Source organism: Eretmochelys imbricata, chromosome 10 (assembly GCF_965152235.1).
Source record: "Eretmochelys imbricata isolate rEreImb1 chromosome 10, rEreImb1.hap1, whole genome shotgun sequence".
Classification (NCBI taxonomy): domain Eukaryota; kingdom Metazoa; phylum Chordata; order Testudines; family Cheloniidae; genus Eretmochelys; species Eretmochelys imbricata.
Genome location: NC_135581.1, coordinates 38,810,115 through 38,836,556, shown reverse-complemented (window position 1 = coordinate 38,836,556; position 26,442 = coordinate 38,810,115). Strand labels below are relative to the sequence as shown.

At 48.3% G+C, this 26,442-nt stretch overlaps 2 protein-coding genes across 12 annotated transcripts in view; one reads left to right on the top strand and one right to left on the bottom strand.

Annotated features, from left to right (window-relative positions):
- Window positions 1-1,193: 1,193 nt before the first annotated feature.
- NUBP2 (NUBP iron-sulfur cluster assembly factor 2, cytosolic) lies at window positions 1,194-12,671 on the bottom strand. 4 transcript variants are annotated; one of them, XM_077827810.1, is made up of 8 exons: window positions 12,587-12,609; window positions 8,653-8,722; window positions 6,773-6,891; window positions 5,279-5,477; window positions 3,908-4,062; window positions 3,494-3,604; window positions 2,928-2,997; window positions 1,194-2,207 (listed from the first exon to the last, which is right to left on the bottom strand). In XM_077827810.1, the coding sequence occupies exons 4-8, from the start codon at window positions 5,430-5,432 to the stop codon at window positions 2,062-2,064; spliced, it is 636 nt and encodes a 211-aa protein (XP_077683936.1). In that variant the 5' UTR covers window positions 5,433-5,477; window positions 6,773-6,891; window positions 8,653-8,722; window positions 12,587-12,609; the 3' UTR covers window positions 1,194-2,061. The 4 variants fall into 4 exon arrangements, with proteins under 4 accessions (XP_077683936.1, XP_077683933.1, XP_077683935.1 ...); XM_077827807.1 differs by lacking the exon at window positions 8,653-8,722 and having other exon boundaries at window positions 12,587-12,671; XM_077827809.1 differs by lacking the exons at window positions 8,653-8,722; window positions 12,587-12,609 and adding an exon at window positions 7,963-8,627.
- Window positions 12,672-13,003: 332 nt separating this feature from the next.
- Window positions 13,004-26,442, top strand: part of SPSB3 (splA/ryanodine receptor domain and SOCS box containing 3) — a 51,492-nt gene continuing 38,053 nt past the window's right edge. For 2 of the 8 annotated variants that reach the window (XM_077829165.1, XM_077829163.1), the window contains exons 1-5: window positions 13,047-13,097; window positions 15,422-15,625; window positions 22,425-22,573; window positions 24,149-24,326; window positions 25,622-25,809. In XM_077829165.1, coding sequence (XP_077685291.1) covers window positions 15,592-15,625; window positions 22,425-22,573; window positions 24,149-24,326; window positions 25,622-25,809 — 549 coding nt within the window. In that variant the 5' untranslated portion in view covers window positions 13,047-13,097; window positions 15,422-15,591. Of the gene's footprint in view, window positions 13,098-14,498; window positions 14,508-15,421; window positions 15,626-22,424; window positions 22,574-24,148; window positions 24,327-25,621; window positions 25,810-26,442 lie in introns of those variants that run through there. The other 6 variants (XR_013347399.1, XM_077829166.1, XM_077829164.1 and 3 more) reach the window with 5 other exon arrangements.

The following is a 26,442-nucleotide window of genomic DNA, read 5'->3' as shown; positions in this document are numbered from 1 at the left end:
GTTAATTGCGATTAAATTGACAGCATATAAACAAACAGAATTTAGACATAATTTTTACCACTAAAAGAATAGAATGTATCTTGCTTAAACCATGTAAAAAAAAAAAACCAAAAAAACTTTTAGCTCCTGTTATAATAGACATCAAATCTCTTTCTATCCCTCGCTTACATTTAAGTTTTCAAGTGTTTTCCTGCAAATTACCGCAGTCTGGCTTTTTTGCCCACCCTATCCCACCCGCAAAGTACATTTTGGCAGCACTATTTTGCCCTATTATGGCAGTGGATCCTGTGGGACCCCAGTCCTGCTGCAAGGCTCTGATTCACACCCTAGCTTGTCCCGAACTAAATGTTTGTGTAGACAAGCCCCGAGATACAACCTCGGACAGTCACCAGCATTTGACAGCAACTTCCTCACCCGCCCCCTTGGAATCTTACTTACTCTAAATATCCTCAAGGGGACATACTTATCATGGAAATCCATCCACCGATGCTCAGTATACGCCTCAATGCAATCCATTTCCTGTGACCCTTTACTTCCTTCTTCTCATCAGAGCAATTATCACCCCTGCTGTGTGTGGGGTGGGGAATGGCTCCCTTCAGAGCCCCTCAATACCAATTTGATTGGATGTCACAAAGGAAAGCCAATCAGCAAGGCACATCAGAGCTTACTGTCTGCCTTTGCAGCACTTCTAGTGAGAAGGCAAGCTGGGATCAATGATATGAGTTCCACATCTGCATACCCATCATCTCGCTCCCAGGAGCACTACAATGGGTAGTCACCAGCCTCTGGAACATCCATCATGAAGGGGAGAGGAGGATGCTGTTCAGAGATTCTGTGGAGGCAGTGACTCAGGACCTCCCTTGCACTTAGACCAACGACTGTTTTGATCAGGTAGCCCAGATGCATCTTGAGACTAGGACAGAAGTGATGCTAGACTTGATTTAGAGAGGACCATCTTCTCTAGCCATAAAGGCCAATGTAGCACTTCCTTAATCTTAAAACAAAACAAAAACACAAAACACACAAAACAAACAAAACGGCCAGCAGAGCAGAACCATTATTTGCTACCAAATACAGACAGGGTGTAGGAAGGAAACTAGAATTCAGTTGGGGGGGGGGGGATTGGAGGGGAAGAGGACAAACCCCCCACCACCGCCACACATACACACACAAAATGCAATGAGACATTCAGATGGTAAGAAAACATTATTTAATGTCTGTAGCCTTTACAAATATTCCTGAGCCCTGACACCTTTCAGGGAGCCAAAAGATGGTGTGTTCCTTAAGTAAGTGATAAGACACAGACTCAGTAAACAGACTTCAGAGCTCCTGTAGAGACTTGATGTCATCACACACGCCTTCATAGGCATATTCTGGACCAAATACTTGTGGCTTCAGAGTGAAATGGCTCGGCTAGGATCTAGGGTCAGAGGGTCTGGCATGAAGCTGACAGCAGTCACTGTGAACTAGGAAGTACCATGTGTGCAGCACTACAGAAGCAATTGGGGGAAGGTAGCAGCAGCAGGAGTCGGGGGGTGGAGATTGCTGGTGCTATTCTGTTCAATAAGGGAAGGATTTCCTGTCCTGGATCACTACCAGTATTTGCTGCAAAGACCAATGGCCACACACAATTTACAGAGCCAAGAATACTGCAGAAATGAGCAGCAGCACCACAGCCTGGGAGTGGCCATCTTCACAGTGTACTAACTTTGCAGGAGTTCATGGGCAGATGAAACATTCTCTGTGTGGCTAGAAAAAGCTGCACCACCTGTGCCCCCATAGCCCATTCCAGGATGGCCATAGTGCTCATCTATTCAGAAGGCAAATGGTGTTGCAAATGTACACGCCCCCTTAGAGAGCAATGGTAAGCTCTAGCAAGGTCTCTTCAAGGCTTTAGTAGTGATAGTGTCACTTCCCTTTCCCAGATTTCCCACTGGTACCAATGACACCCTCTCCCCCACAAAATGTTTTAAAATAGCTTTGACATTCCCCATCGGCTTGGTCCACGGCTGACAGTGCTGCAAAGAGGCGGCCAACGCGAGTCCAGCCTTAGAAACACACTCAGGAGCCCTCAGGGGATGTCCTGTCCAAGATCTGCTGGGCGATGTGAGCAAGGGCAGGGAAGGCAGAACTCTTGGGAAACTCCTGGATGAAATCTCTGCCTTCCTCCAAGCTCTGGGTGAGCTGGGGATCAAGGGGAACACACCCTGTGTGGGAGGGCAAAGGGAGAAAGTGACCATGAGACCATTGGGACGAGTTACAGAGATGAGAGTACACACATGCAAGTCAGAGATACAGAAAGGTGGGAGTGAGACACCCACATCAACCGAAGGAGAGGCAGAATAAGACAAGACAAACAGGACTGAGCATTATTAACCTCCTTACTGCTCACCAGCAAGACTACATTCTAGATGTGCAGCACCATACCAGACATTTTCTTGGTAGAAAGGAGCTATAAGTGCTTCTAGCACCACAATCAGCAGAGATTTACCCTGGCATCACTGTCGAGACTATTGCTCCTTGATTAGGGGGAGGAATAAATAATTAAGGAGGTTTAAATAAATTCCTCATTTCCCTCATAGGAGCTCCGCTGGACTCTCAGTGGTGCTGCCTGTATTTGCCGTTACCTGACAGCAGGCAACTAGGATCACTCCAAATCTCCCATCATATGCAAAGCCGGACTGGACTGCCAGGTTCTCTGCCGGCCAGACACACAATAACCACATCCCTTTGGCAGCTCTATGCTCCTCTCCCAAACTAGGTTCTCTTCAGACCTCAAGGGGAGATTCCCCTGCTTAGCTTGCAGTTTGGTTTCTGGACCCCATTCCATGCACCTTGTGGCACTGTGTTCTCACCACTCACCAACAATTTGCTCTTCTGATCTACCCCTCCCCCGAGGGAGGGTTCTGCATTCAAAAGACACTCACCTAGGAATGGGACTCCGGCATGCCTGGCCAGCTCTTCACCGCCCCCTTTGGAAAAGAGGTTTGTGCACTCCTGGAAGAGCAGAAGAAACAGCATTTAGTCACCAGGAACTTCCCAGAGCAGCAGTTCTGCAGACGGCTGGGCATCAAAGATGGCCAACGTGACTGTTTATCTGGATACATTTAATGCAGAGAATGATACAGTTATCTGAGTAAGCAATGCTCATTTGCCTGGGGCAGCTGCTGATTCCCCCCCTGACTTCATGCACTTCCTCAAAGACATTCTTACCCCCCATCACCCACCAGGAAGACAGAAGAGCTGCCTCTCCTGAACCTACCCCAACAGCCAGCCAATGAAGGAGGGCAGGGTCCACAAAGCAGTACAGTCAGCCGCTTGCCTCCAGAGACCTACCACATTACCTTTGTGGCATTCCCTGGTCTCTCCAATGGACCACAGTCAAGCAAAGTCAATTTAAACCCCAGGCCTCAAGCAGAACAATGTAGCAGATTGCCTAGCATACCCTTGAGGCAGGAGGTGCTCAGCTGTGGGTCAGTTTTAAAGGGCTCACCAAACAGTGCGGGCAGACGAAACCACTCATGTTCTCTACAATCCCGATCACTCGCAATCCTGTCTTCTTACAGAATGTCAGCTCTCGTCTGACATCCCCTATAGACACCGCCTGTGGGCACAGAGTCATGGGGTATCAGTGATAAAGGGACAGCAAAATCAAAGAGGTGCATGTCCGTCTTTCTGCCCATTCATCCAGTGCTGCCAATCCTTGAGTTTAGGTCAGGCTACACAGAGACAGGTTGGAGGGATGAAGGGAGTAGAAATGCAGAACTAATAGCCATAGAGAGACACTGACATTCATACAGGGTCATGTAAACACAAACCTAAAGGCATAATGGGGTCAATAAAATATTAGTTTGGTGTGACCCCAGGGCAGGGTGTGGAAACATCTGCCCCAGCAAGCATCATATACCTGTGGCGTCGTGACCAGGACTGCCCCGAGGGGCTTGTATTGGCGAAGGGATTCCACCGTGGAGATGTGCTCATCCGAGGTCCCCGGAGGCGTATCCACAATAAGGAAGTCAAGTTCTCCCCAGGTCACATCGGAGATAAATTGCTTTATCAAAGCTGTCAAAACAAAACGGAGGAAAATCTTTGCTTTCAGCAGAGGTGTGGTCTGTAATCTCAACAGTGTGGTAGCAGCAGTTGTTAGATATCAGATCACCACATTGTGTGAACAGATAGGTTCAAAAGAATAAGACTTAAGTAGGAAGAGAAGCCCTCTATCAACAGAAGCAGTGCCATCTTCCCTCAGGGTCTCTATCCTGCCCTACAGGGAGTGCATCTACAGGGCGTGGCAAGAGGGTAGTTCAGTCTCCAAGACCATGGAGATTCTGTTCTGTGCCAACAATAGTGATCATTATAGAGGCCTGTCCAGAGAGCACAGGACAGATCTAACAGCTCATTCCCCAGGGCTGGTTTACACTACCTAGTTAGATCGACATAAGGCAGCTTATGTCGATCTAATTATCACACTACAGCCATGCTCCTGCAGATGTAAGTCCCATTATACCGGCCTAATAGCTTCATCTCCACGAGAGGCATAAGGCTTATGTTAATGTAGTTAGGGCAATGCAGTGTCTGTGTAGACACTGCGTCCCTTACCTCAGCTGTCTTGTCAATTTCACGGCAGGAGCCATGCTCCTGGCTGGGAGTTTAGGTATGAAGCCCAGGGCGGCTTCAGGTGCCGATCCCAGCTGGGAGTCAGGGCAAGAAGCCGGGGGGAAGGGGAGCTTCAGATGATGACCAGCCTAGATTGAAAGCAACAACCTAGAGGTCAAAGGCTACCTACACCTAGTCTGTCATCCAGCCCTAGTTCACCTGCTCAAACACAGCAAGGACTACAGACTGCAATCCATGCCTAAGCACAAGGGGATAATGAGCAATATGCAAGACAAGACCAGCCTATAAGTAAGGCAAGCATGTGTTTCAACGAGCTTCATCTTTGCAGGAGGTGCCCTTGCTGTAGGGCAGTGGTCCCCAAACTGTGGGGCAACCCACACCCCCCGAGGGGGGCATGGAGCCCCATTCCACCTCCAGCCACAGCTCCACTCTGCTCCGTCCCCAGCCCAGCTCTGGCCCCGGATGCAGCTCCACCCTGCCCCCAGGCCGCTCCTCCTCTTGCCTCAGCTTTCTCCTCCTGTTTCCCCCCAGCTCTGCTTCAGCCTGAGCTCCTTCACTGAGGATGGAAGCCTTGGCTGTGCAGTAATGGCGAGGGGTGCAACAGGAGAAGTTTGGGCACCACTGCTGTAGGGTCACTACCAAGAGTAAAAGCCGTGTGTACCGTTTTTCTTGGGTCCTCTCCAAACCACAGCATCGTCTGGCTTCTCCAGCAAGAAGCCAATCGACATGAGAGAGATGCTTTTGTCCTGGTCGACGAAGACAGGCACCCAGCCACTGTCACACTGGTGCACACTCTTGCCCTGGACTTTGAGCATTTGAGGGATGCTGGGGCCACATAGGTCCACATCCAGGATCCCCACCTGCCAGTAAATATGTGGAACCATTCAGACAATCCCTTAAACTAAGGCAGTACAGAGGGCCACTACAGTGGCAAAACATAACTCTTCACTGATTTCTACAGCCCAGATCTTAAGGAAAGGATGGCTTAGAATCCTACACATCAGATTTGAAATACACAGGAACCACATTTTCAAATCCCGGATGAGTTCACACAACCTTTCCCCTTTCCAAGGGAGATCAGTGTGTTGTCATTGAACTTCCTGGACAGAGATCTTTCAAATGAGACCTTAAAAACCATGGCCCATCTGCTCTGCAGGACTTTAAAGAGCCTTTGGGACATTTTGTTTGCCCTGTGTCCTCAGCCACAATTCCCCACTGCCGTTATGTTGGGTGGCTGACCCTCCCTCCCCGCAAGAGGCCACATTTTGGGGGGGGGGGGGGGGGGTATGTGTGTGTGGGTGTGAGAGAGAGAAGTGCTTTGAGAGCCTTCACCACAATGTAAATTGTAAACATTCATATAGCTCATGTTCTGCTTATATGCACAGGAGGGCCCCTCCCTGTTCCAAATCTTTCTCTCTGCCTTTCCATAAGTAAGCCCAATGTCCTCTCAGACCCCTAGAAACCTTTAGAGGGATTTTGCCTCCCCTTTCTTTTCCCTACTCATACTCATGCCCTATAAATCGGCATTGCCCACACAACAGCTGCCATGAAACAGGTCAGGCAAGACAACAAGAGGCCTTGGAGAGCAATGACAGCAAAGATCAAGGACTCAACCTTCATGATCTCCATCCACACAGCAAGTGAGTATCCCAGTAGCTTTTTAGAGCACAGTATATCAAAGCCTGCCAAGCCCAAAGCAGACATTACTTAGGAAAGGGAGGCAACATGGCCTAGCAACTCCATTGAGGTCAAGGTGTCAAGGAACCTGCGTTCTACTCCCGGTTCTTCCACTGTCTCACTGTGTGACTTTAGACAAGTCACTTCCCCACTCGGTGCCTATTTTCCCATTAGCATAATGTGGACAATTATAATGAACAAGCTTTGCACAGCGCTTTCATCATGTTTTGCACATATATAGCATCTTTAATAGAGGACCTTAAAGCTGGACTTTGCAGCTTTTTTTGGTCAAATAAATGCAGAAAAATCTGAAATCTTATAGTAAAAATAACTTTTGCTCAACCACAGCAGGATCTTAATGACTAGATAAACATCTTGTAGCATTTTTGCTAATACCTAGATTATGAACGTACAACCCCAGACTAGAATCTTGGGGAAGGAGAATACACTCATAACTGCCACATGGTAGCTTGCTCACCTTCTTCCCAGCATGCCGTAAAGCCAGAGCCAGCTCGGTGGAGATGGTGCTTTTTCCCACGCCTCCTTTTCCTGAGAGCACCAGAAGGATGTGTCCAACTCCAGCCAGGTTACCTCTCTCTGTGAAGGACAACAGAACAACGCTGAGGCATCCCTGCACCTCTACACAGCATCATGCTGCTCTGAGGATGTATGAATAGCAATGCCATAGGCAGCCAGCTGAGTGACTCCTCACATTTCACAGCTAGGACATCATTCCCACTAAAGGAGTTATCACCATGTAAACTACAGAAAAGACATTTTGGCTAAGGTGTTGCAAAATGTTTAAAAACAGTGGGGCAACCTGAGTCAAAATGTGATGGTGGATTTTGAGTAGACAATTATCCTCTAGGAACAGGGCTGTGACTCATCAGCTCAACATACAGCCAGTGGGTGGTAAGGACTTTGGTTCTGATTCAGCAAAGTACTTAAACTGACCTCAGTGGGACTTAAGCACATGCTTAAATGCTCTGGGCCAGACTGCAATTTGGGACCTAGTGAAACGCTCTGGGCCTTCCCTTTCCTCAGCCATCCAGTCCCCTAGGAGTTTCCTGCTTTCTGTGCTGTGTAGATCTTGTTTTTCTGGATGTGTCAGTGTCTTGTTTTAAATTTTCTTTGGTTTGCTTGCTGCACTATCAGTGTTTGCTCTGGTCTAAGCAACCTCTGTTTATGACTCATACACAGTGTGCTTTCAGTCCCCAGGGAAGGGGTGTGAACACATTCTTCTGAGATTCTTTAAATGGAGTACAGCTAGAGGGCCTCAAGGGGTACTGGCAGAGGCAGAAAATCTGAAATTTGTGATCTAAAGATCCATCTAGAGACAAGAACTACACAGCTCTGAAAGCAAGAAAAATTCAAAATGGAGATAAAGCCCCAGCAAACCTGCATTAACACACTCATTTCACCACTGTAATGACACTAGGGGAAATTACACCTTTGAACCATCCCAAGAATGAAGTTCTGTATTGAGTCACAGCACAGATAAGTGGCAGTGCAAGATTCCTCATCAATGGAATTCAACCTTGACCCAAGGGGACCAGCTCTATACATGAGAGGAGGAGGAGGATGGGTATTGTTACAGGTTTCTGGAGCTCAGGGCAAATGACGCTGCCTCTTGGCAAATTAGGGACCTTGGTTAGTTTCTGAACTCACATGCTATATTTGGTAGAAGGCTGGAACTTGCTGTACCTCCAGGACCAAAGATCACTGACAATTTTAAGGACCAATGTCTCATGAACCACATGAAACAAAGCTTATACACCACAGGTTTCCAATAAATCCATCTTTCCAAAGGCAGATCTCTGGGATCTTGTGTTCCAGCAAAGGCCTTTACTGTTAAAAATCAAATCTGGATTGTTATGTGGGAGTGGGGAAAAGAAGCAAGGGAGCAATGAGAGTAACCTGATTTTACAGCAAGAATGTCACCTAATTTTGTTTTAGGTATGTTTTGTTATGGATTGTTACTTTAAGTGTTTCATAAACAAAGTAATATCAGCACCTCTGCCGCGATTTGCAAATTTGGCACAGCTTCCTGAAGATTTTTTCTAAGGCCCTAATTATAGGTAAACTATCTCCATGAATCTTTACATTATCTGTACTTCTGCACTAGTGGGACCAGGTGTCCAATGGAGAACTCCCTCACCTGACTCACAGGTAACAGAGGACTATTTGAATTCCAATGGCTCCTAACACTCCTGAATGTTCAGTAACACATTCTGGAAACCCTAAGGACTCAGACATAAAGGTAAACACAATCCTTAGTAAGTCCAGGAAAAAACAGGAATAGTTAACATGAATCATCAAGGAATTTCCTAAAGCTTCACATATCAAAGTGGGGTGTACCTCAGACTGGTTCTGTTCGCTGAACCTGAACCATCAGAAGCAGCACTTGAGAGGAAGATGTGATCTCTTGCTTCAGAGGGGTTTTCCAGTGTTTCAGGAAATATAAAATAGCAATCAAGGAAGAGGAAGACTTCATTTTACTGAAGAACAAGCTGAGTGAGAAAAACAGACTTCATCTTGAGATGGAGCCTGCTTTGATCATGGGAGAAGTAATCAGGAATTCAATCAAAGGTAACTCATAGCACAGATCTCTGCTTTTTTTCTCCTTTGTAACGAAAGGAAGAAATTGCAAGACGTTTCTATAGGTGTTTAATATCTAACATCCTTTTATGTAGGTTCTCTCTCTCCCCCATAATTTTTAAAACCTCTTTGGTTGTATACAGATGAATTGTCTATTGTCATATAGTTGGGGAGCATATTAGATGGCATTTTCAAGATTAGGATTGTTATTATTCTCTCAAAGGGGCCAAGGACTAGAGAAAGCAGCAAGTTCCAAAGGCTAGATCCACAAAAGGACATAGCTTTAGGTTCTTAAAATGGCAGCTAACATGTGGGGGGACTCCAAGATCCTCAAACCCCCTATTCAGCTGCTGTCTAACCGCATAGGTGCCTACATCCCTCCTGGTGGACGCACACAAAACCACTGCAGTCCTGACACCGCCAAGCTGCTCGGTGCCCTAGGTCATGCTTAAGCCCTGTCAAGGCTGATTCCCCACTCTGGCATGTGGAGTGCAGAAGTGGGGGCCCGCAAGGATTCTAAAAATTAATACTGGCCACTCCAGGCTTGTATTAAACTCCGATGGTTACAGCTTTTCTCTGACCTTGGATGGGTAGATGCTACCATCACCCAAGTGCAGAAACCCCCTTTTGAGAACCCAGAAAGGTGCACTTGAGAATTCCTTCCCTCTGGGGAAGAGCTGAGAAAGAAAAAACAAACAAAATCAGCTGTTGCCACCAGCTAATTAAACAGCATGTGCACAAATCTCTTAGGACACAAAAGTCCTAATCCTGTTCTTAAAAAAGGTAATTTTATTAAAAACAAAAAGAAAGAAAATACATCTGGAATTTAGGCTAATGCTAGATTTAAAAAGAGCAAATATAATAATTAAGCATCAAGAATGGTTTCCTTGAGGTCCAGCTTAATGGTTACAAGCAAAACAAAAGCATCTGGGTGTTAGCACAGAGAAGTGGAAGCCATAAAGAGATAAACCTAAAAGAGATAAACCTAATTGTGTCTTCCTAGACATTTCCTGATCTACTTACATATCTGAGGTTTCAAATGAGTAATTTCTAGGTATGATTTAATGATTTTTCATATCTGGTGCAAGCTCTTACAGCATAGTCCAGCCCTGTCCCTGCTCTCTGGGAGCATAACCACAGACAGACAAAACGGGAGTCTTGTTTCAATTTTAAGAAGTTCTAACCTTCCCATTGGCTCTTTTGGCTAGGTGCCCACTCACTTCCTTTTACCTATGCATGCAGTCACACTTTTTAACCTTTTACAGGTAAAACAAATAGAGAACTGCTACCAACAGGGATTTTATAGCTAACTGGCTGTCTGGATGTCTGTAAAAGGAATCTACCCCTGCCCCTTCATTTATCACAAGTCCCAGTGGAATTCACAAGCTAGGTGCCCCTTCCCTCCCATCTCAATTGCAGGGCCTGATCCAACAGGTGTTCTCTGAAGCCCTCACACAAGAGACAGCTGGGTGGCATGCAGGAGAATGCCCAATAACCCAGTGGTCAGAGCTCTCACCTGGGAAATGGCAAGGACCTGAATCGGGATCACTCATAGTCCAGGAAAGTGCCCATCCCCATGTGATGGGGTGTTCTGGGGCAGGTCTCCCACAGCCACTCCTGTTGGAACTGGACCACTTTGTATGAATAATTAACATTCATTGGACCAGAAAAAGATTGATTCTACAGCCTAGTGGTTAGGTCACTCACCCAGGATGTGGGAGCCCCAAATGCCATTTCCTGCTCCAATGAACATTTAATCATTTATACAACCAGAGAGATTGAGAGAGACCCACCCCAAAAAATCCAATAGCATGGGGGTCAATCCTCCTCAGGGATGGATGCCCAAATCAGGCAGAGCAGGGATTTGAAAATGGGTCCCTCACCTTCCGAGTGCCCTAACCTCTGGGCTATTGTTTATAATGGGGTGACCATCAGTCTCCATCTCTCATGCATGCACACCTGAGCAAAACAGAGACAGATGGCTGACCTGGTTTAAAGCTTATCTATATTTGAAATGTTGCAGCAACACAGCCGTAATGCTATATTGTAGACATTACCTACACTGATGAAAGGGGTTCTCCCATCAGTGTATGTAATCCACCTCCTTTCTAGATACACAATCCAGCATATGTAATCTATTTCTTCCATCGACCTGTCTACATGGGGATTTTGGCTAGTTTAACTAGGTCACTCAGGAATGTGGATTTTTGACACCCCTTGTCGACATAACTGGGTCCATCTAATTTTCTAGTGTAGACCAGCCCTTAGGTGCCTAAGTCCAGGAGCAGGATGACAGCTGTGAATCCCAAGCGGAGATCTGTGCCTCCCTCTGGACCAGAGTAGGTACTTATTGATGTTTTGTTTACATCCCACCCCTTTGCTTGGCATTTTTGATTGGATAATTTATTCAGCTTCAAGCTTAGCATACTAAGCCCCATTCTGTCAGTCCTATTCTTAGATGCCTAACTCTCCCCATGCCTGGGCACCTAACTCTGGGATGAGGATTCCACTGGGTAACAGGACACCTAAAGGTTAGGTGCTGCAATGCTCAGTGTTGCAACATCTAAGCCCTTTTGTGGATTTAGTCCCAAGTTGCTGGTCATAGGAGAAGAGAAAACGTAGCAGGAGTTGGACTGAGTTAGGTTACTAATAGTGTGTCACGCCACAAATTCTTGGCAGTTTCATCAGTTTCTGCAAAGTCCATGTGGTAGGGTTGAGAAAGATAGCCTCCTTGCACATGGGAACTGGTGCTGTGCTGTTTTAGGTACTGTCTACACTACAAAAAAAACACCTACTGTATAACTGTCCCCAAGATACAGTTAGGCACAATCTGCTCTGAAAGGCTGTGTTTTCACTGTGCTGGTGACCAGCCATGTCCCTGACACAGCTGATTTTGTACCAAGTTGTAGACAATGAGTAAAGGAACTATTCATAGTTCTCAGCACATCAGTGATCCCTGTCTTTGTTTTACATTCTCCGTGCAATAGTAGATGCAGTTCACTGTCCTAGTCCTCATCTTTAAACCTCACGTCAGAGTGGGGAGTACAGAGGAATCCCTCTCCCAGAGTGCTACGGTCAATCGGGAGAAGAGAGCAGGCCAAAGCCAGGTCTCAGCATCCTCGGCGCAGCCCCCAGCCGCCGAGCACCACAGTACCGAGCCAGAAAGAGCACGTGTGGTCTTTATACCTAGGCCTTCCCTCTCCAGAAGCAGACACACACTGGCCAAAGGATGACATGTCCTTGCTGTCACGGGGAAGCGGAGCGGGGAGCGATGGACCCCGGCTGGGAGCCACCCCCAGTCCCAGCGCAGCCAAAGCCCCGCCCCACCCATGGCTGGCGGAGCAGAGCACAACAGGCCTGGTCAGCAGCGGCTCCGAGTCACGCATATGGCCGCTGGGTGCCACAGAAACACGGTCCAAGCAGCCGCTGTACAGCGACACCCCCCGCCTTAGGGGGCGGCTCCCGGGAGGCCATCGCTCCCCGTGCATAGCGTCGGGCAGGGACCGGGGGAGGAGGCCCATCGTGAGCGGCTGAGCCTCGCAGTCCCCACGGCTCGGGGCTTTCCCAGCCTCGTGGGGCTCCGTCCCAGCACAGCGAGGCAGGGGAGTCAGGAGAGGCCGCCGCGGGAGCCCTCGCTACAACCCCCCGCAGAATGGCCCCGCTCCTTCTGCCCCTCCAGCTCCCCACTACTCACCCCCGACTACCTCCATGCTGCTTCAAGCAGTACTCCTGCACTTCCGAGTGCCCCGAGATCACGCGCCGAGGAGCGCCGCCACCAATGAGAAACTGAGCTCTGGCTGTAATCCCGCCCCGTGAACTAATATTGGCCCCACCTGACCTTGCTGACTGACGTTCCTCTCAGCCAATGGCCTCTGCGTTTCTGTTACGTGATCACGCTCTAAGCGCCTCAATGTCTGAGTTAAAAACTTTTCTCCAATGGTGCAGCCCTCTGAGGACTGACAGCCCATTTGACCAATGGTATCAGAACTTAATGATTTTATCCCCGCCCTCTGATTTGTGAGCGAGGGGAGCACGGTCCAACTGAGAATGTCGGATGAGGAGAGGCTCCGGCTCCCGGGGAAGTCGCGGCCAATGGGCGCGGAAGGGGCGGTGCAGAGGGTGGATTGTTTATACCTTGGGAGGGGGAAAGTAGGTCAGAAGGAGCGCGAGGGTGGCCTAGCTGCTAGGCGCGCGCTGCGGAGTAGGTAAGGGGGAAGTGGGATGAAGCTGCGGCTGGTCCCTGGGCGGGGGAGTGGGGTTAGCCTGTTCCAAAGCGGGGGGATGCGGTTGCGACTTGTCCCCGGGCTGGGCAGGGGGATGAGCCTGCGGTCGGTTCCTGGGTGGGGGGAGGGGAATCTCTACAGGGAGGTTTCAGAGTAACAGCCGTGTTAGTCTGTATTTGCAAAAAGAAAAGGAGGACTTGTGGCACCTTAGAGACTAACCAATTTATTTAAGCATGAGCTTTCGTGAGCTACAGCTTACTTCATCAGGGAGGGTGAGCCAGCAGCTTGTTCCTGGGCGGGGGGATCTGTGCTCTGTTGGGGGGCTGCTGTCTGTGGGAGGAGGAATAAATCTGTCTGTGTGTGTTTAGGGAAGCGGATGTAGATCTGTGGCCTGTGGGTGCTTTAAAAACTGTCCCCCTCTGTGGGGTCGTCTTTGTCCTGTGTGGGATGACGGGGGACCCCATACTGCTCGCCCCCCATTCCCCTCCCCTGGCATAGCCAGGTTTGATTCTAGTCTGGGCTCAGTCCCTGGTTCTCCGAATGCCTGCTGGGTTTGTATTGGGGTCAGCTGTGTCTGGCCAGGCTGGGCTTCCTATGAGTATAAGGGAGTGGGGTGGTGTCTGGAACTGGTCTGGTCCCGGCCATCTCTAGCAGATAGGAGCCAATCTGTGTCATCCCTGAGGGATTGATGCTGCCTTGGATACCATAGAGATGAGTCTGGTGTAAGAACCTCAGAAGTACAGAATTGCCATTTGTGGTGCTGGTCTGTACCTGAGAGCTCTAGGCAAAGTCACTCTTAAAACCCCCAGGCTTGAGTGTCAGTTGCACACTGATGACATCACCCTACCCCTCTTGTGCCCAGGGATTCTGCAGTTAGAGGCCTGGCCTGGACAAATGGCTGATTCTGCCAGCTGTAGCCCTGTGGCTACCTTGTTTGCATCCTAAGGGAACAGAATCTGTGTAGCTAGGTAGATGGGGTCATTGTTATTGCGCTGCTCTTTCTTCCTTACTGTCCCTGTGCATTTGGGAAACTTTCTCAGAGATACTTTGCAGCCTGGCATCACTCTTTGCCCTCATGGTGTGTTGAGTGTGACTTCAACATGGCTCTTGTAGTTGTGCAGGCTGCTCCTTTCTTTATCCCATGCTGACCTCGCAGCAGCAGCATCACCTGCCCTCCTGACTAGGAAGCTCAGTTACTCTAATTCCTTCCTGACAGGGTAACTCTGTCACTTACTTACCTGCTGAGCAGATTGCAGGAGATAATTTGCTTGCTGCTCTGAGCAACCATCATCATATTACATTGATCCTGGCATTCTTTGTTAGCTGCCAATCAAGTGCCACATAGACCTGAAACTGGTACTGCTGGGCCTTGGAACCTTCCATGCAAATCAGGTAAAGCTTCATTCTAGACTTCCTCAGACCTCGTACTGCCCCAGATATCTGTGATCATGCGCCGCCTGGCTTGTGGCAATCCCCCTGTCTTGGGTCAGTATGACAATGGGCCTGTGCTGTGATGGGCCCTCAGCCATGGGACTTTCTCTTCCCTGAAATGTGTCTGAGTCCTTTGTGCATGACTTTTAAAAATGTGTCTAAACTTTGCTTTCTCCGTCCTAGATGACTGACTATAGCCACTCTTGAGTCTATATTAACCTTTCCCTCTCTTGTGCTGTTTTCTGTTCTCTTCTGCTTCTAAGATGCCTCAAATTGTTCTTATTTCTCTCTTTTTATGATTATGGATTTTAATGCTTTATGCAGTGGCTTAAAATATATTGTATTGCCCAGTGTCTTTACAAATACTGTTTTTAGTGTCTTACACTGGAAGTCAATCTTTGCCCTTCCCTGTGGAGTATCACCCCACCCACACCTCCACGATTCTCCCTCACCTATGGGCTAAATCCATGCCTCTGGGTTATTTGCCCTCTAGCCTTACCCTAGTATCTTTCTTCTTCTCACAGGCTCTGCTTTCAAGCAGGCTTAACTTCTGATGTGTAAGATCAGGCTAACTTTTTCTGTGTCATGCTAGCACTTCACTCTCTTATCAGCTTGGGCACCAATAATGAATCTTTTCCATTCTCCCCTGGAGATCTCTGATCTCCTCTTCCTGTGTAGTAGCAATGTTTAAACAACTTGGCATTCTGCTGATGCTTAACAAGTAATGGTGGGTGCAGGTTTTCCATTAATCTATTTAGGGTCCAATCCTGTTCCCACATGAACCTCTGGCAAAACTCCTTGACCTCAGCAGCAGCGGGGTTGGGCCTTTAATCTTTGCTCACTAATTGAGACTTGTTCTCCCTTCCCCATCACAGGTTAGATCCAATTATAATTTATAAAGAGAAAGAAGAATGGTTCTCAAGTCTCTGCTGAATAAAGACTAAGCTGGTTCTTGGGGTTGTTTGTCAATAATTAGGCTTTGTCTGACTCATGTACTTCCTGCTGCCTGCAGTCTCCCTGGGCTAGAAGTAAATCACATTTGGATATGGACATTCTCTTCTTTCTCCCCTCCTTCAAAGGTACCTGATTGGGTGTTAGTCTAGAGGTACAGATTGACTCAATCTCAGTTTCCATGTTTCCACCCGTCCCTGGGTGTGTTCTTTTATGCCCCCAGCACTCACTGGCTTTGGGAAGTGGAGTGCCGCGGCTGGGAGCTGGAAGAGTAGAGTAGGCTGGGACCGCGTCGCTCCGCTTCCTGCTGCAGGTGAGTGCTGGGGGCGTCCTTTCCCCAACCTCCCCGCACTCACCGGCAGCGGCGGAAGTGGAGCATTGCAGCTGGGAGCTGGCAGAAGTGGAGCGGGCTGGGGCCACATTGCTCCGCTTCCCGCCGCTGCCAGTGAGTGCTTGTCAGGGGGCGGGGGTGTGGATAGGGGTTGGGGCAGTCAGGGGACAGGGAGCAGGGGGGTTGGGTAGGGGGTGGGTTCCTGGGGATGTTTAGGGACGGGGGTCTCTGGAGAGGGTGGTCAGGGGACAAGGAGCAGGGGGGCCAAAGTAAGTTCGATATAACACGGTTTCACATATAATGTGGTAAGCTTTTTGTTTGTTTGTTTGGCTCAGTTTTTTGGCACAGGCTGCGTTATATCAGGGTAGAGGTGTATTTAGACTTAGAACTGATTCTCAGGAATAAAATATTGACCTCTGTCTCCCCTCCCATTTAGAACTCTGGCCATAGATTGCAAATCATATGAGCTGCTCCAAAATCAGGTGTGTGTGGAAAGAATAGGAAGCTGGTATTCTACCATAAGGGTTTCCACAGGGTCTCCTGGGGCAGGGCTGGTCCGATATTTAGCACTTTCTTTCCTGCTTTAGGAATAGAATGAGGAATCGGAGTGCCTGTATTTCAGAAGGGGTAGACTGGGAATAGACTCACAGAAATCGTAGGACTGGAAGGGACTTTGCAAGGTCAGCTAGTCCAGTCCCCTGCGCTCATGTCAGGACTAAGTATTATCTAGACCAATCGTTCTCAGTTCCCTCACTATCAGCAGTGCTCTGAACCAAATCTCTGGGCATCCCACAGGGAGGTAGAAATAGGTCACAGGGAAGAACAGAAAATCACCTGAATCTCAGATGTGTGTGTTGCGTAAAATGCTGGTAAATACCACTTATTTTTCTTTACTCCTTTCCTCTAACTCAAAACTGAGGAGTCTGTGGCAGTACAGTATACAGGCAGCCCCCTTTCCACAGATCTGTTAAAGAGGCTAAGAGATGGATCTTTCTCTCTTAGAATGGGGGTGGGAGAGTATAGTGAATGATAAAGTGGCAGGCTTAGGCCAGTACCTTTTTATTTCATTAGCAAAAAATAATTAAGAGCTGCATAGGCCAGGGAGATCCCTCAACAGCGGGGCTGTGTGGGGCAAGGAGCTCTCTAACATGTTTGCTCTAAAGGAACTTGGCATTTTCAGAACTAGAGGGATTGCACATGTGTTTAAGGGTATGTCTACACTACAAAATTAGGTTGAATTTATAGAAGTCGATTTTTTTAGAAAGCAATTTTATACAGTCGATTGTCGTCCCCCCCACACACACACACACACTAATGCACTAAGCGCATTAAGTCGGTGGAGTGTGTCCACAGTACCGAGGCTAACTTCGACTTTCGGAGCGTTGCACTGTGGGTAGCTATCCGACAGTTCTCGCAATCTCCGCTACCCATTGGAATTCCGGGTTAAGCTCCCAATGCCTGATGGGGCAAAAACATTGTCGCAGGTGGTTTTGGGTAGATGTCGTCAGTTGTCCCTCCCTCCATGAAAGCAACTGCAGACAATCGTTTCGTGCCTTTTTTCTGTGCGAGCTCCTTACTGCTTTCAGCAGACGGTGCAGTAGGACTGCTAACCGTCGTCATCATCCACCGCTTCTGCTGGCACTCTGCTCTCCTGGTGGTCTCGCAGGGCCGCTTCCACTGCAACTCTGCTTGGCTGCTCTTGTCTCGCCATACCACAGCAAGTGTGCAGCCCACTCAGCTGTTGTGTCCTGGCAGCGGACGGTCCAGTAGGTCTGCAAAACTGGTCATCCAACCACCACTTCCCCTGAAACTCTGCTGTCCTGCAGACGCCATACCACAGCAAGCATGGAGCCTGCTCAGATCACCACAGCAGTTGTGAGCATTGTAAACACCTCACGCATTATCATGCAGTATATGCAGAACCTGCAAAAGTAGGCGAGGAGGCGATGGCAGCGGTGAGGAGAGTGATGAGGACATGGACACAGATTTCTCTCAAACCACGGGCCTCAGCAATTTGGCCATCCTAGTGGCAATGGAGCAGGCTCATGCCATGGAACGCCGATTCTGGGCCTGTGAAACAAGCACAGACTGGTGGGAATGCATAGTGTTGCAGGTCTGGGATGATTCCCAGTGGCTGCAAAACTTTCGCATGCATAAGGGCACTTTCATGGAACTTTGACTTGCTTTCCCCTGCCCTGAAGCACCAGAATACCAAGATGAGAGCAGCCCTCACAGCTCACAAGTGAGTGGCGATAGCCCTCTGGAAGCTTGCAACACCAGACAGCTACTGATCAGTCAGGAATCAATTTGGAGTGGGCAGATCTACTGTGGGGGCTGCTGTGATCCAAGTAGCCAATGCAATCACTGTGCTGCTGCTGTCAAGGGTAGTGAGTCTGGGAAATGTGCAGGTCATAGTGGATGGCTTTGCTGCAATGGGATTCCCTAACTGTGTGGTGGTGCGATAGACGGAATGCATATCCCTGTCTTGGGACCAGACCACCAAGGCAGCCAATACATAAACCGCAAGGGGTACTTTTCAATGGTGCTGAAAGCACTGGTGGACCACAAGGGACGTTTCACCAACATCAACATGGGATGGCCGGGAAAGGTGCATGACGCTCGCATCTTCAGGATGAACAGCTGCAGGAAAGGACTTACTTTCCAGACCAGAATGGGGATGTTGAAATGCCTATAGTTATCCTTGGGGACCCAGCCTACCCCTTAATGTCATGGCTCATGAAGCCATACCTAGGCACCCTGGACAGTAGTCAGGAGCTGTTCAACTGTAGGCTGAGCAAGTGCAAAATGGTGTGAGCATGGGCATTTTGACGTTTAAAAGCACGCTGGTGCAGTTTACTGACTCAGTTAGACCTCAGCGAAACCAATATTCCCATTGTTATTACTGGTTTCAGAGTAGCAGCCGTGTTAGTCTGTATTCGCAAAAAGAAAAGGAGTACTTGTGGCACCTTAGAGACTAACCAATTTAGTTGAGCATAAGCTTTTGTGAGCTACAGCTCACTTCATCGGACGCATCCAATGAAGTGAGCTGTCGCTCACGAAAGCTTATGCTCAAATTTGTTAGTCTCTAAGGTGACGTTGTTATTACTGCTTGCTGTGTGTTCCACAATATCTGTGAGAGTAAGGGGGAGACATTTATGGCGGGGTGGGAGGTTGAGGCAAATCGTCTGGCTGCTGATTACGCACAGCCAGACACCAGGGTGGTTAGAAGAGCACAGCAGGGCGCGCTGTGCATCAGAGAAGCTTTGAAAACCAGTTTCATGGCTGACCAGGCTACAGTGGGACACTTGTGTTTGTTTCTCCTTGATGGAAACCCACCCCCCCCGGCCTTGGTTCACTCTACTTCCCTGTGAGCCAACCTCCCTCCCCTCCCTCCTTCGATCACTGCTGGCAGAAGCAATAAAGTCATTGTTGTTTCAAATTCATGCATTCTTTATTAATTCGTCACACAAATAGGGGGATAATTGCCAAGGTAGCCCGGGAGGGGTGGGGGAGGAGGGAAGCACTGGGTGGGGTGTGGGAGGAGGAGAGAAGGACAAGGTCACACTGCATTTCAAAACTTATTGAAAGCCAGCCTTCTGTTGCTTGGGCAGTTCTCTGGGGTGGAGTGATTGGGTGCCCGGAGGGGGAGCCCCCCGCCCCCCGTTCTTGGGCGTCTGGGTGAGGAGGCTATGGAACTTGGGGAGGAGGGCGGTTGGTTACACAGGGGCTGCAGTGGCGGTCTGTGCCTTTCCTGCACCTCAGCCATACGCCAGAGCATATCAGTTTGATCCTCCAGCATTCCATCCTGCTTCCTCTCATCATACTGCCGCCACCTTTCCTCTTGATTCCGCCACCTGTCCTCTCATGCGTCCCTCCAGTCCTCATGTTCATTTTGTGCTTTCCTGGACTCTGCCATTGTCTGCCTCCATGCATTCTGCTGGGTTCTTTCAGTTTGGGTGGACCCCATGAGCTCAGAGAACATTTCATCGCGAGTGCGTTTTTTTTCGCCTTCTTATCTGCACTAGCCTCTGGGACGGAGATGCTAGTTGCAGCGTTGAAACCTTTGCAGCTATGGGAGGGGAAAAAAAAGGAGAGTAAAATTTGAAAAAGACACACTGGCCATTTAAAAGGAGGGGCTGATGTTTTCGGGTTAACGTGCAGCACAAACCCAACTAAGCCACCCAATTCTCTGGGATGATTGCTTCACCCTTCCCCCCCACCGCGTGGCTAACAGCAGGGATGATTTCTTTTCAGCCACAGGCAAACAGCCCAGCAGGAACGGCCACCTCTGAATGTCCCCTTAATAAAATTCCCCTATTTCAACCAGGTGACCATGAATGATATCACTCTCCTGAGGATAACACAGAGATAGAGGACGGATATTGCTTGAATGCCAGCGAACACCGGGATCACGCTGCCATGCTTTCTTATGCAGTGATTCCAGACTACGTGCTACTGGTCTGCCGTGGTAAAGCGTCCTCCCATGGAGGACGCAATAAGGCTGCCCTCCCCAGCAACCTTTTGCAAAGACTTTGGGAGTACCACCAGGAGAGCTTCACTGAGATGTCCCTGGAGGATTTCCGTTCCATCCCCAAACACGTTAACAGACTTTTCCAGTAGCTGTACTGGCTGCGAATGAATCCCAAGTCTTCAGGGCAAATTAATCTTTCTCCGCCTTCAAGGTCCGGGAGCCCAGGGTACTGTCTCCAGGGTAATAAACAGCTCCTGGCTGTCAGGGAGAACAGTTTCTCAGTGCATACCAGGCAAGCGATCTTCAACCTCCCCCTCCTCCTCATCTTCCTCGTCCACAAAATCCTCATCCCTGTTGCATGAGACTCCCTTGCAGGAGTCCATGTACAGGTGTGGGGTAGTTGTAGGGGCACCCCCTAGAATTGCATGCAGCTCATTATAGAAGCGGCATGTCTGGGGCTGTGACCCCGAGCAGATGTTTGACTCTTTGGTAGGCTTGCCTCAGCTCCTTAAGTTTCACTCGGCACTGCTGCAGGTCCCTGTGATAGCGTCTGTCCTTCATGCCCTTGGAGACTTTTTCAAATATTTTGGCATTTCGTCTTTTGCAATGGAGTTCTGATAGCACGGATTCCTCTCCCCATACAGTGATCAGATCCTGTACACCCCGTTCGGCCTATGCTGGAGCTCTTTTGCGATTCTGGGACTGCCTGGTGACCTCTGCTGATGAGCTCGCCACGCTGACCAAACAGGAAATGAACTTCAAAAGTTTCCGGTGCTTTTCCTGTGTACCCGGCTAGTGCATCTGAGTTGAAAGCGCTGTCCAGAGTGGTCACAATGGAGTACTCTGGGATAGCTCCCAGAGGCCACTACCATCGAATTGCGTTCACACTAACCCAAATTCAACCCGGTAATGTCTATTTCAGCGCTTATCCCCTCATCGGGGAGGAATACAGAAATCGATTTTAAGAGCCCATTAAGTCGACAAAAATGGCTTCGTTATGTGGACGGATGCAAGGTTAAATCTATCACTACTATATTCGACCTAAACTCGTAGTGTAGACCAGGGCTAAGGGATGTTTGGAAGAGGTGTGGAACCCCATGGAAAGCTCTAAGGAGGAGGGAGAGGGTTTTTTGTGTGTGACATACTAAAAGGAGATTCTAGGGGGGAAAGGAGGGGATTGAGCAACAAGAATTAGCTCTTCTTTTTTCTTATGTGAGTTTTTGCTGTAATGGCTAGAAACTTGTTCTGGTCTGTCTGGGGGAAATAGAACCTCCCCAAACCTGGTCTCTGAGATGCAGCTGGCTAGAATTCAGAAACACGCAAGAAGTTTTGTTCTTGAGGAAAGTCAGGACAAGCTGATGAAAAGATCATTGTCCCTGTACAGCAAGAAGTTGGTCTCTCTTCTCCTCTTCCCATTATAGTCAATTAGTCAAAGATGAGCAGACAGGCACACACACATCAACTTGTGTAGTAACTGTAGAGCCAGGAGGCAATGCCATAGACAGCTAAGAATGGGAGAGTTTAACGTCAGAACTTGGCTATGCATGGTGTAGTTACTGGACCCACAGGAGCCTGCATATATCAATTATTGTTGATCTTCATCTCTTTCCAGGACAAAGGTGAGGGTGTTGGGTGGTTCGTGCAGTAGCAGTTCTCCCTTATGTGCTAGTGCAGGGTGGCACTGTCTCCCCCCTTTGTGCTTCTAGGAGTATTTCTGGTAACCCAGTTCAACACCCTGGGTTCAAAGTGAAGTAGATCCTAGTATTTCTTTCAGCCAGTTTGGGCTGGGAGCTCTGCAGAGGTGGTGAGCTTGGCTCCTGAGGGTAGGTTTATGCTTGTATTGCTCAGCAGCAACCCCTGCTGGCCAACAGGTGTAGCATTGACCATGCTGTGAAAGGTGTATGTCTTACTAGTCTAGCCAGAGAATAGTGGTGTGAGGTTCCATAAGGCCATGGCGAAGGCCCCGGTTTGACCTGAGCCTGGCTATCCCAAACCTATTCACAAGGTGGCCAGGAGAGGGGGTATATCCTGATGACCACTGGAAGGAAGTGGTGCCCAAATAGATCCTTTCCGGTTGACTCTGCTGCTCTGGGTAATCTTATTTTCTTCCCTTCCCATTTTGCAGATTATCTGTATCAAAACACCATGGCACGACGCACACGCAACAGCAGGGCCTGGCACTTTGTCCTGAATGGGGTACGCCGGGATGCAGATGCACGGGCAGTAGCTTTGGCCTCTGGAGCACATGGGTGGGGCTATGACTCTGATGGGCAGGTAGGTTGGAATATTAAGGATCCCAAAGTTAAAACATGCTTTAGAAGAGGATATTTTTAAACATCCATTAAGGAAACCTTTCCTCCTCCCAGGATGCAGGTGACTAGTGGCTTGAGGGCCAGGTGCCCAGTGTGGCAATAGCATGCACAGTGGACCATATTCAGACAAGATTCCAGTAACCTAAGCTTACAGGGCATCTAAGCTGATGCAAATTGGACTCTCACCCAGTTACCAGCCTGTAACTTACAAGTCCCCTTGACACACCACCTCTGAATTTGTCTCACTTGGTATAAATTGATGTAGAAGAGCTGGAAGGTGGGAATGAAGGAGGAAAAGAAATAGAACCATGTAAGAAGGGATAAATTAAAATAGCTGCTGACCTCCTTCAGCTTGCTTTCCCCCAGCTCCTAGTTATACAGGTTAAACTCCCTAGCAAGGTACACATTGGTATGAGGGTAAGATTGACTCAGACACCTGATTGGCCCAGTGAATTCAGAGGGACAATGTATAATTATGTTTTCCTTCAGTCCTGTCAGAGTGGCTTAAAGTTTCTACAGTGGTAACGTTCTCTATAAATTCTGCAAGGTCCCTTCTGTGAGGGGGAAAGCGGAGAAGAGAAAAGGCAGAAATGTGTCTTTCTAGATGTTTGGCCTGAACGTTGAAACAATTTGCAGAGGACAGGAGAGCACTGGGATGGGCTAGGCACAAATGAGCCAGAGTCGTACAAAATCCAAGTGTCATTGTAGCCTTTAAGCATGACTTTCAATCTGGACAATAGAACAGGAATACATAGGAAACAGTGGGCTAATTATCTAACATCAGTGTAAATCTAGAGTAATTTACTGAAGTCATTGAGATTAGAGTCTGGCCCTGTATCTTGTATGAAGTACAAACACAGCGTAAAAGAAATCAGTTTAGGTTCAGCTGTTTGATATGCTGGCATATAGGGATAGTAATGTTTAGATGCTGTTGTAACTACATGTCTTCTGTTCCCATACACCACAGTAAGCAAAAGCTTATTAAAAAAGTATCTTAAGTGTGAGGTCTTCCAATCATCTGTCCCCTAAGACAAAAGCCAACGTGGAGTGTTGCCCTCTCTTCCACACGAGTAGCAGCAGCGGTTACTGCTTGAAGCCACCATTCCCTCACTCCTAAAATGCACTCTACATTTTCCCCCTTGCTTGCTGTACTACTGTTGGTAGCATCCTAGCCTCTTTTTCCATGTCAATCCCTCAGCTGCCCAATCTCGCTCTCCCTACCCTTTGTCTGTCCTTTTTCCCCACTCCTGTGGTTTCCTCCTTTCAACCTCATACATCCCTAAATCGTGTCAGTGATGTAAAATCAAGACCTGGAATGCAGTGTGCTTATTGTCATCCTCCTTCAATTTGCTTGAACTTTGCATCCTTCCCCATCCACTCATCTGTGTGGGCTCTTTTGGGCATGTGCCCACTGGGACCTTTGGGTATTACTGCAATACAAGGAGTGTCAAGCCATGGCTTTGTAAAGCACTGCTCAAGCTATGGGATGGCCCTCAAATTTTAGCTTTGATGGTATCCTTCTGCTTTTCCATGGCAGCACAGTGACTCTGACTCTGAGCCAGAGTTTCCTTCCCTCTCGCCCTCCATCCCCAGCGCCATCCCTGTGACAGGAGAGTCCTACTGCAACTGTGAGAACCAGAATGAGACTCCGTACTGCTCCAGTCTGCACACCATCCATCGTGTCAAGGACTGCCAGTGTGGTGAAGAGGATGAGTGTAAGGAAGCAGCTCTTAAACTGTTCTTGCTATTCCTCTGGGGTTTGAACTGTGCTGCTTTCTCTTTGCCCATATGTTTCAGGGTCCCCTCGGGTTATGCAGATGGTGGTGCCACTTGCTCATCTGTAGAGAATGGGGAGGGGACCACCACTGCATGCTTAGTGGGGAAAGTATAACCTGTGCTATTCCTGCATGGCGTGCTGTTTTGTTCTTATGACATGTTCCGTAGGGAAACTGGGAAGATAACCAGTATATTATCCTGCATGATTCACAGGCTAAACTCTAAAGATGTTAATACACCAGATCTCATGTGTGGGGGCCTGGTTTCAAATCTGGCTTTGGCCACAAGTGAAACTGAACTTCCTGGTTACATCCCAGGGCATCCCATCTACACTGCCCTGCCATGAACTTCTGGGGAGCGAATAGCAGTGCACACCCACGTGCTGTAACTCCCCCATGTGGATGCTGCAGGTACAAATGAAATGGTTCCTACTTCATATGAATGTAATCCAGTGTGCATTGCTGTTCACACACCTGTAGTCTGAACTGTGGGGCAGTGTACATGTAACAAGGATCAAACTCAGCACAATTCAGTACAATTAGCAAACTGGTCAGGTAGTAAGGAGTATTTAAGATCAGGCTTACTGTGCCTTAGGAGAGCTAGATAAAATCTGGGCCCGGCCAGGTGGTGGGGGTGTTCATATGTCAGGAATGAGAAGGCAGAACACTGCTTGCCCTCTGGCTGTAATTTCATGAGCCTAAAGGGAATAAAAATGGGATTCTCCAAAACTCAAGGACGCTCTAGAAGTGTCTTAAATTCTCATTTTCCCAGATTAGACATCATCTGAGTCATTTCCTGCCTGTCTTTCAGATTGACGTTGCTGTTTGTAATAAATACTAAAGGCAACATTACTCTGTCTCATTCGTGGCCTGGATTCCAACCCAACTTCGCATGCTAGCTGACAGCTGTTATGTATGTGACAGTGTTAGGTAACTGCAGTTGTAGGACAAGTTGCTTGCACACCTGAGCTCTGGTGTTACCTAAAAACGAGAACTATTGTTTGTTGATAGTGACAGATGTGGTTAAGGATGGACCACGCTGGCATGACATCCCTAGCCAGAATACAGCAAAAAGGTCTTGGGTTTTAGCAAGCTGACTGTTCAACTAACCCAGCTTGGTATTTAGCCTGCTAGATTATAAAAATCTTAAAGGCTGTTTAACTGTTACATTTCTGGGTCGGTGCGATCCCATATAACCCCACCTCCTAAAGATGCTGTCTTTTTTTTCTGAACAGACTTTGAGTGGGTGTGGGATGACGTGAACAAATCGACTGCAACCCTCCTGACCTGTGACAACCGCAAGGTGAACTTCCACATGGAGTACAGCTGTGGCACTGCTGCTATCCGTGGGAACAAGGAGCTGGCGGAGGGGCAGCACTTCTGGGAGATCAAGATGACCTCTCCAGTGTATGGCACTGACATGGTATGTTGAGCCAAGCTGTTTAGGAACACGTAGGTGCACAGATATAGACGAGCTTTTAACAAAACAGTACTTGACAGCATGCCTCATCAATAGCTCTCAAAGTACTTCACGAAAACTGGAATCCTCCTCAGCTACCAGACAGGGAAACTAACAGTTTAATGGCTGAAGGGACCATTAGATCATCTGTTCTGACCTGCGTAGCACAGGCCATTAAATTTCATCACTATACCCCAATATTGAGCCCAAGAACTTCAATTAGACTAAAGCAGAGAAGTTAAGTGACTTACTTGAGATCTCGGAGTCAGTGGAGGTCATGTATAGGACTCGCATCTCCTGGCTCTCCTTCATGCCTTTTGTTACATTATTATTTGTAGGTCACCAGTGATTGTCTCAACATGACAAAATAGAGAGATGGGGCCCTGCCGCACAGTGCTTGGAGTGACAGAATGCAGAGAAATGCCAGATGCCTGTCCAGTCAGAGATGCACCGTTTTCTGACTAGTTCCTAACGTGATGAACGCTGGAACAGCACTGGAGCATGTAGATAAAGAAGTTACTATTCACCTAACAATCACCATTTTCCACTCCCCCTTTGGTTGGCTTTTGATGTGACCATCTCCTGCTTTGCCTGCCT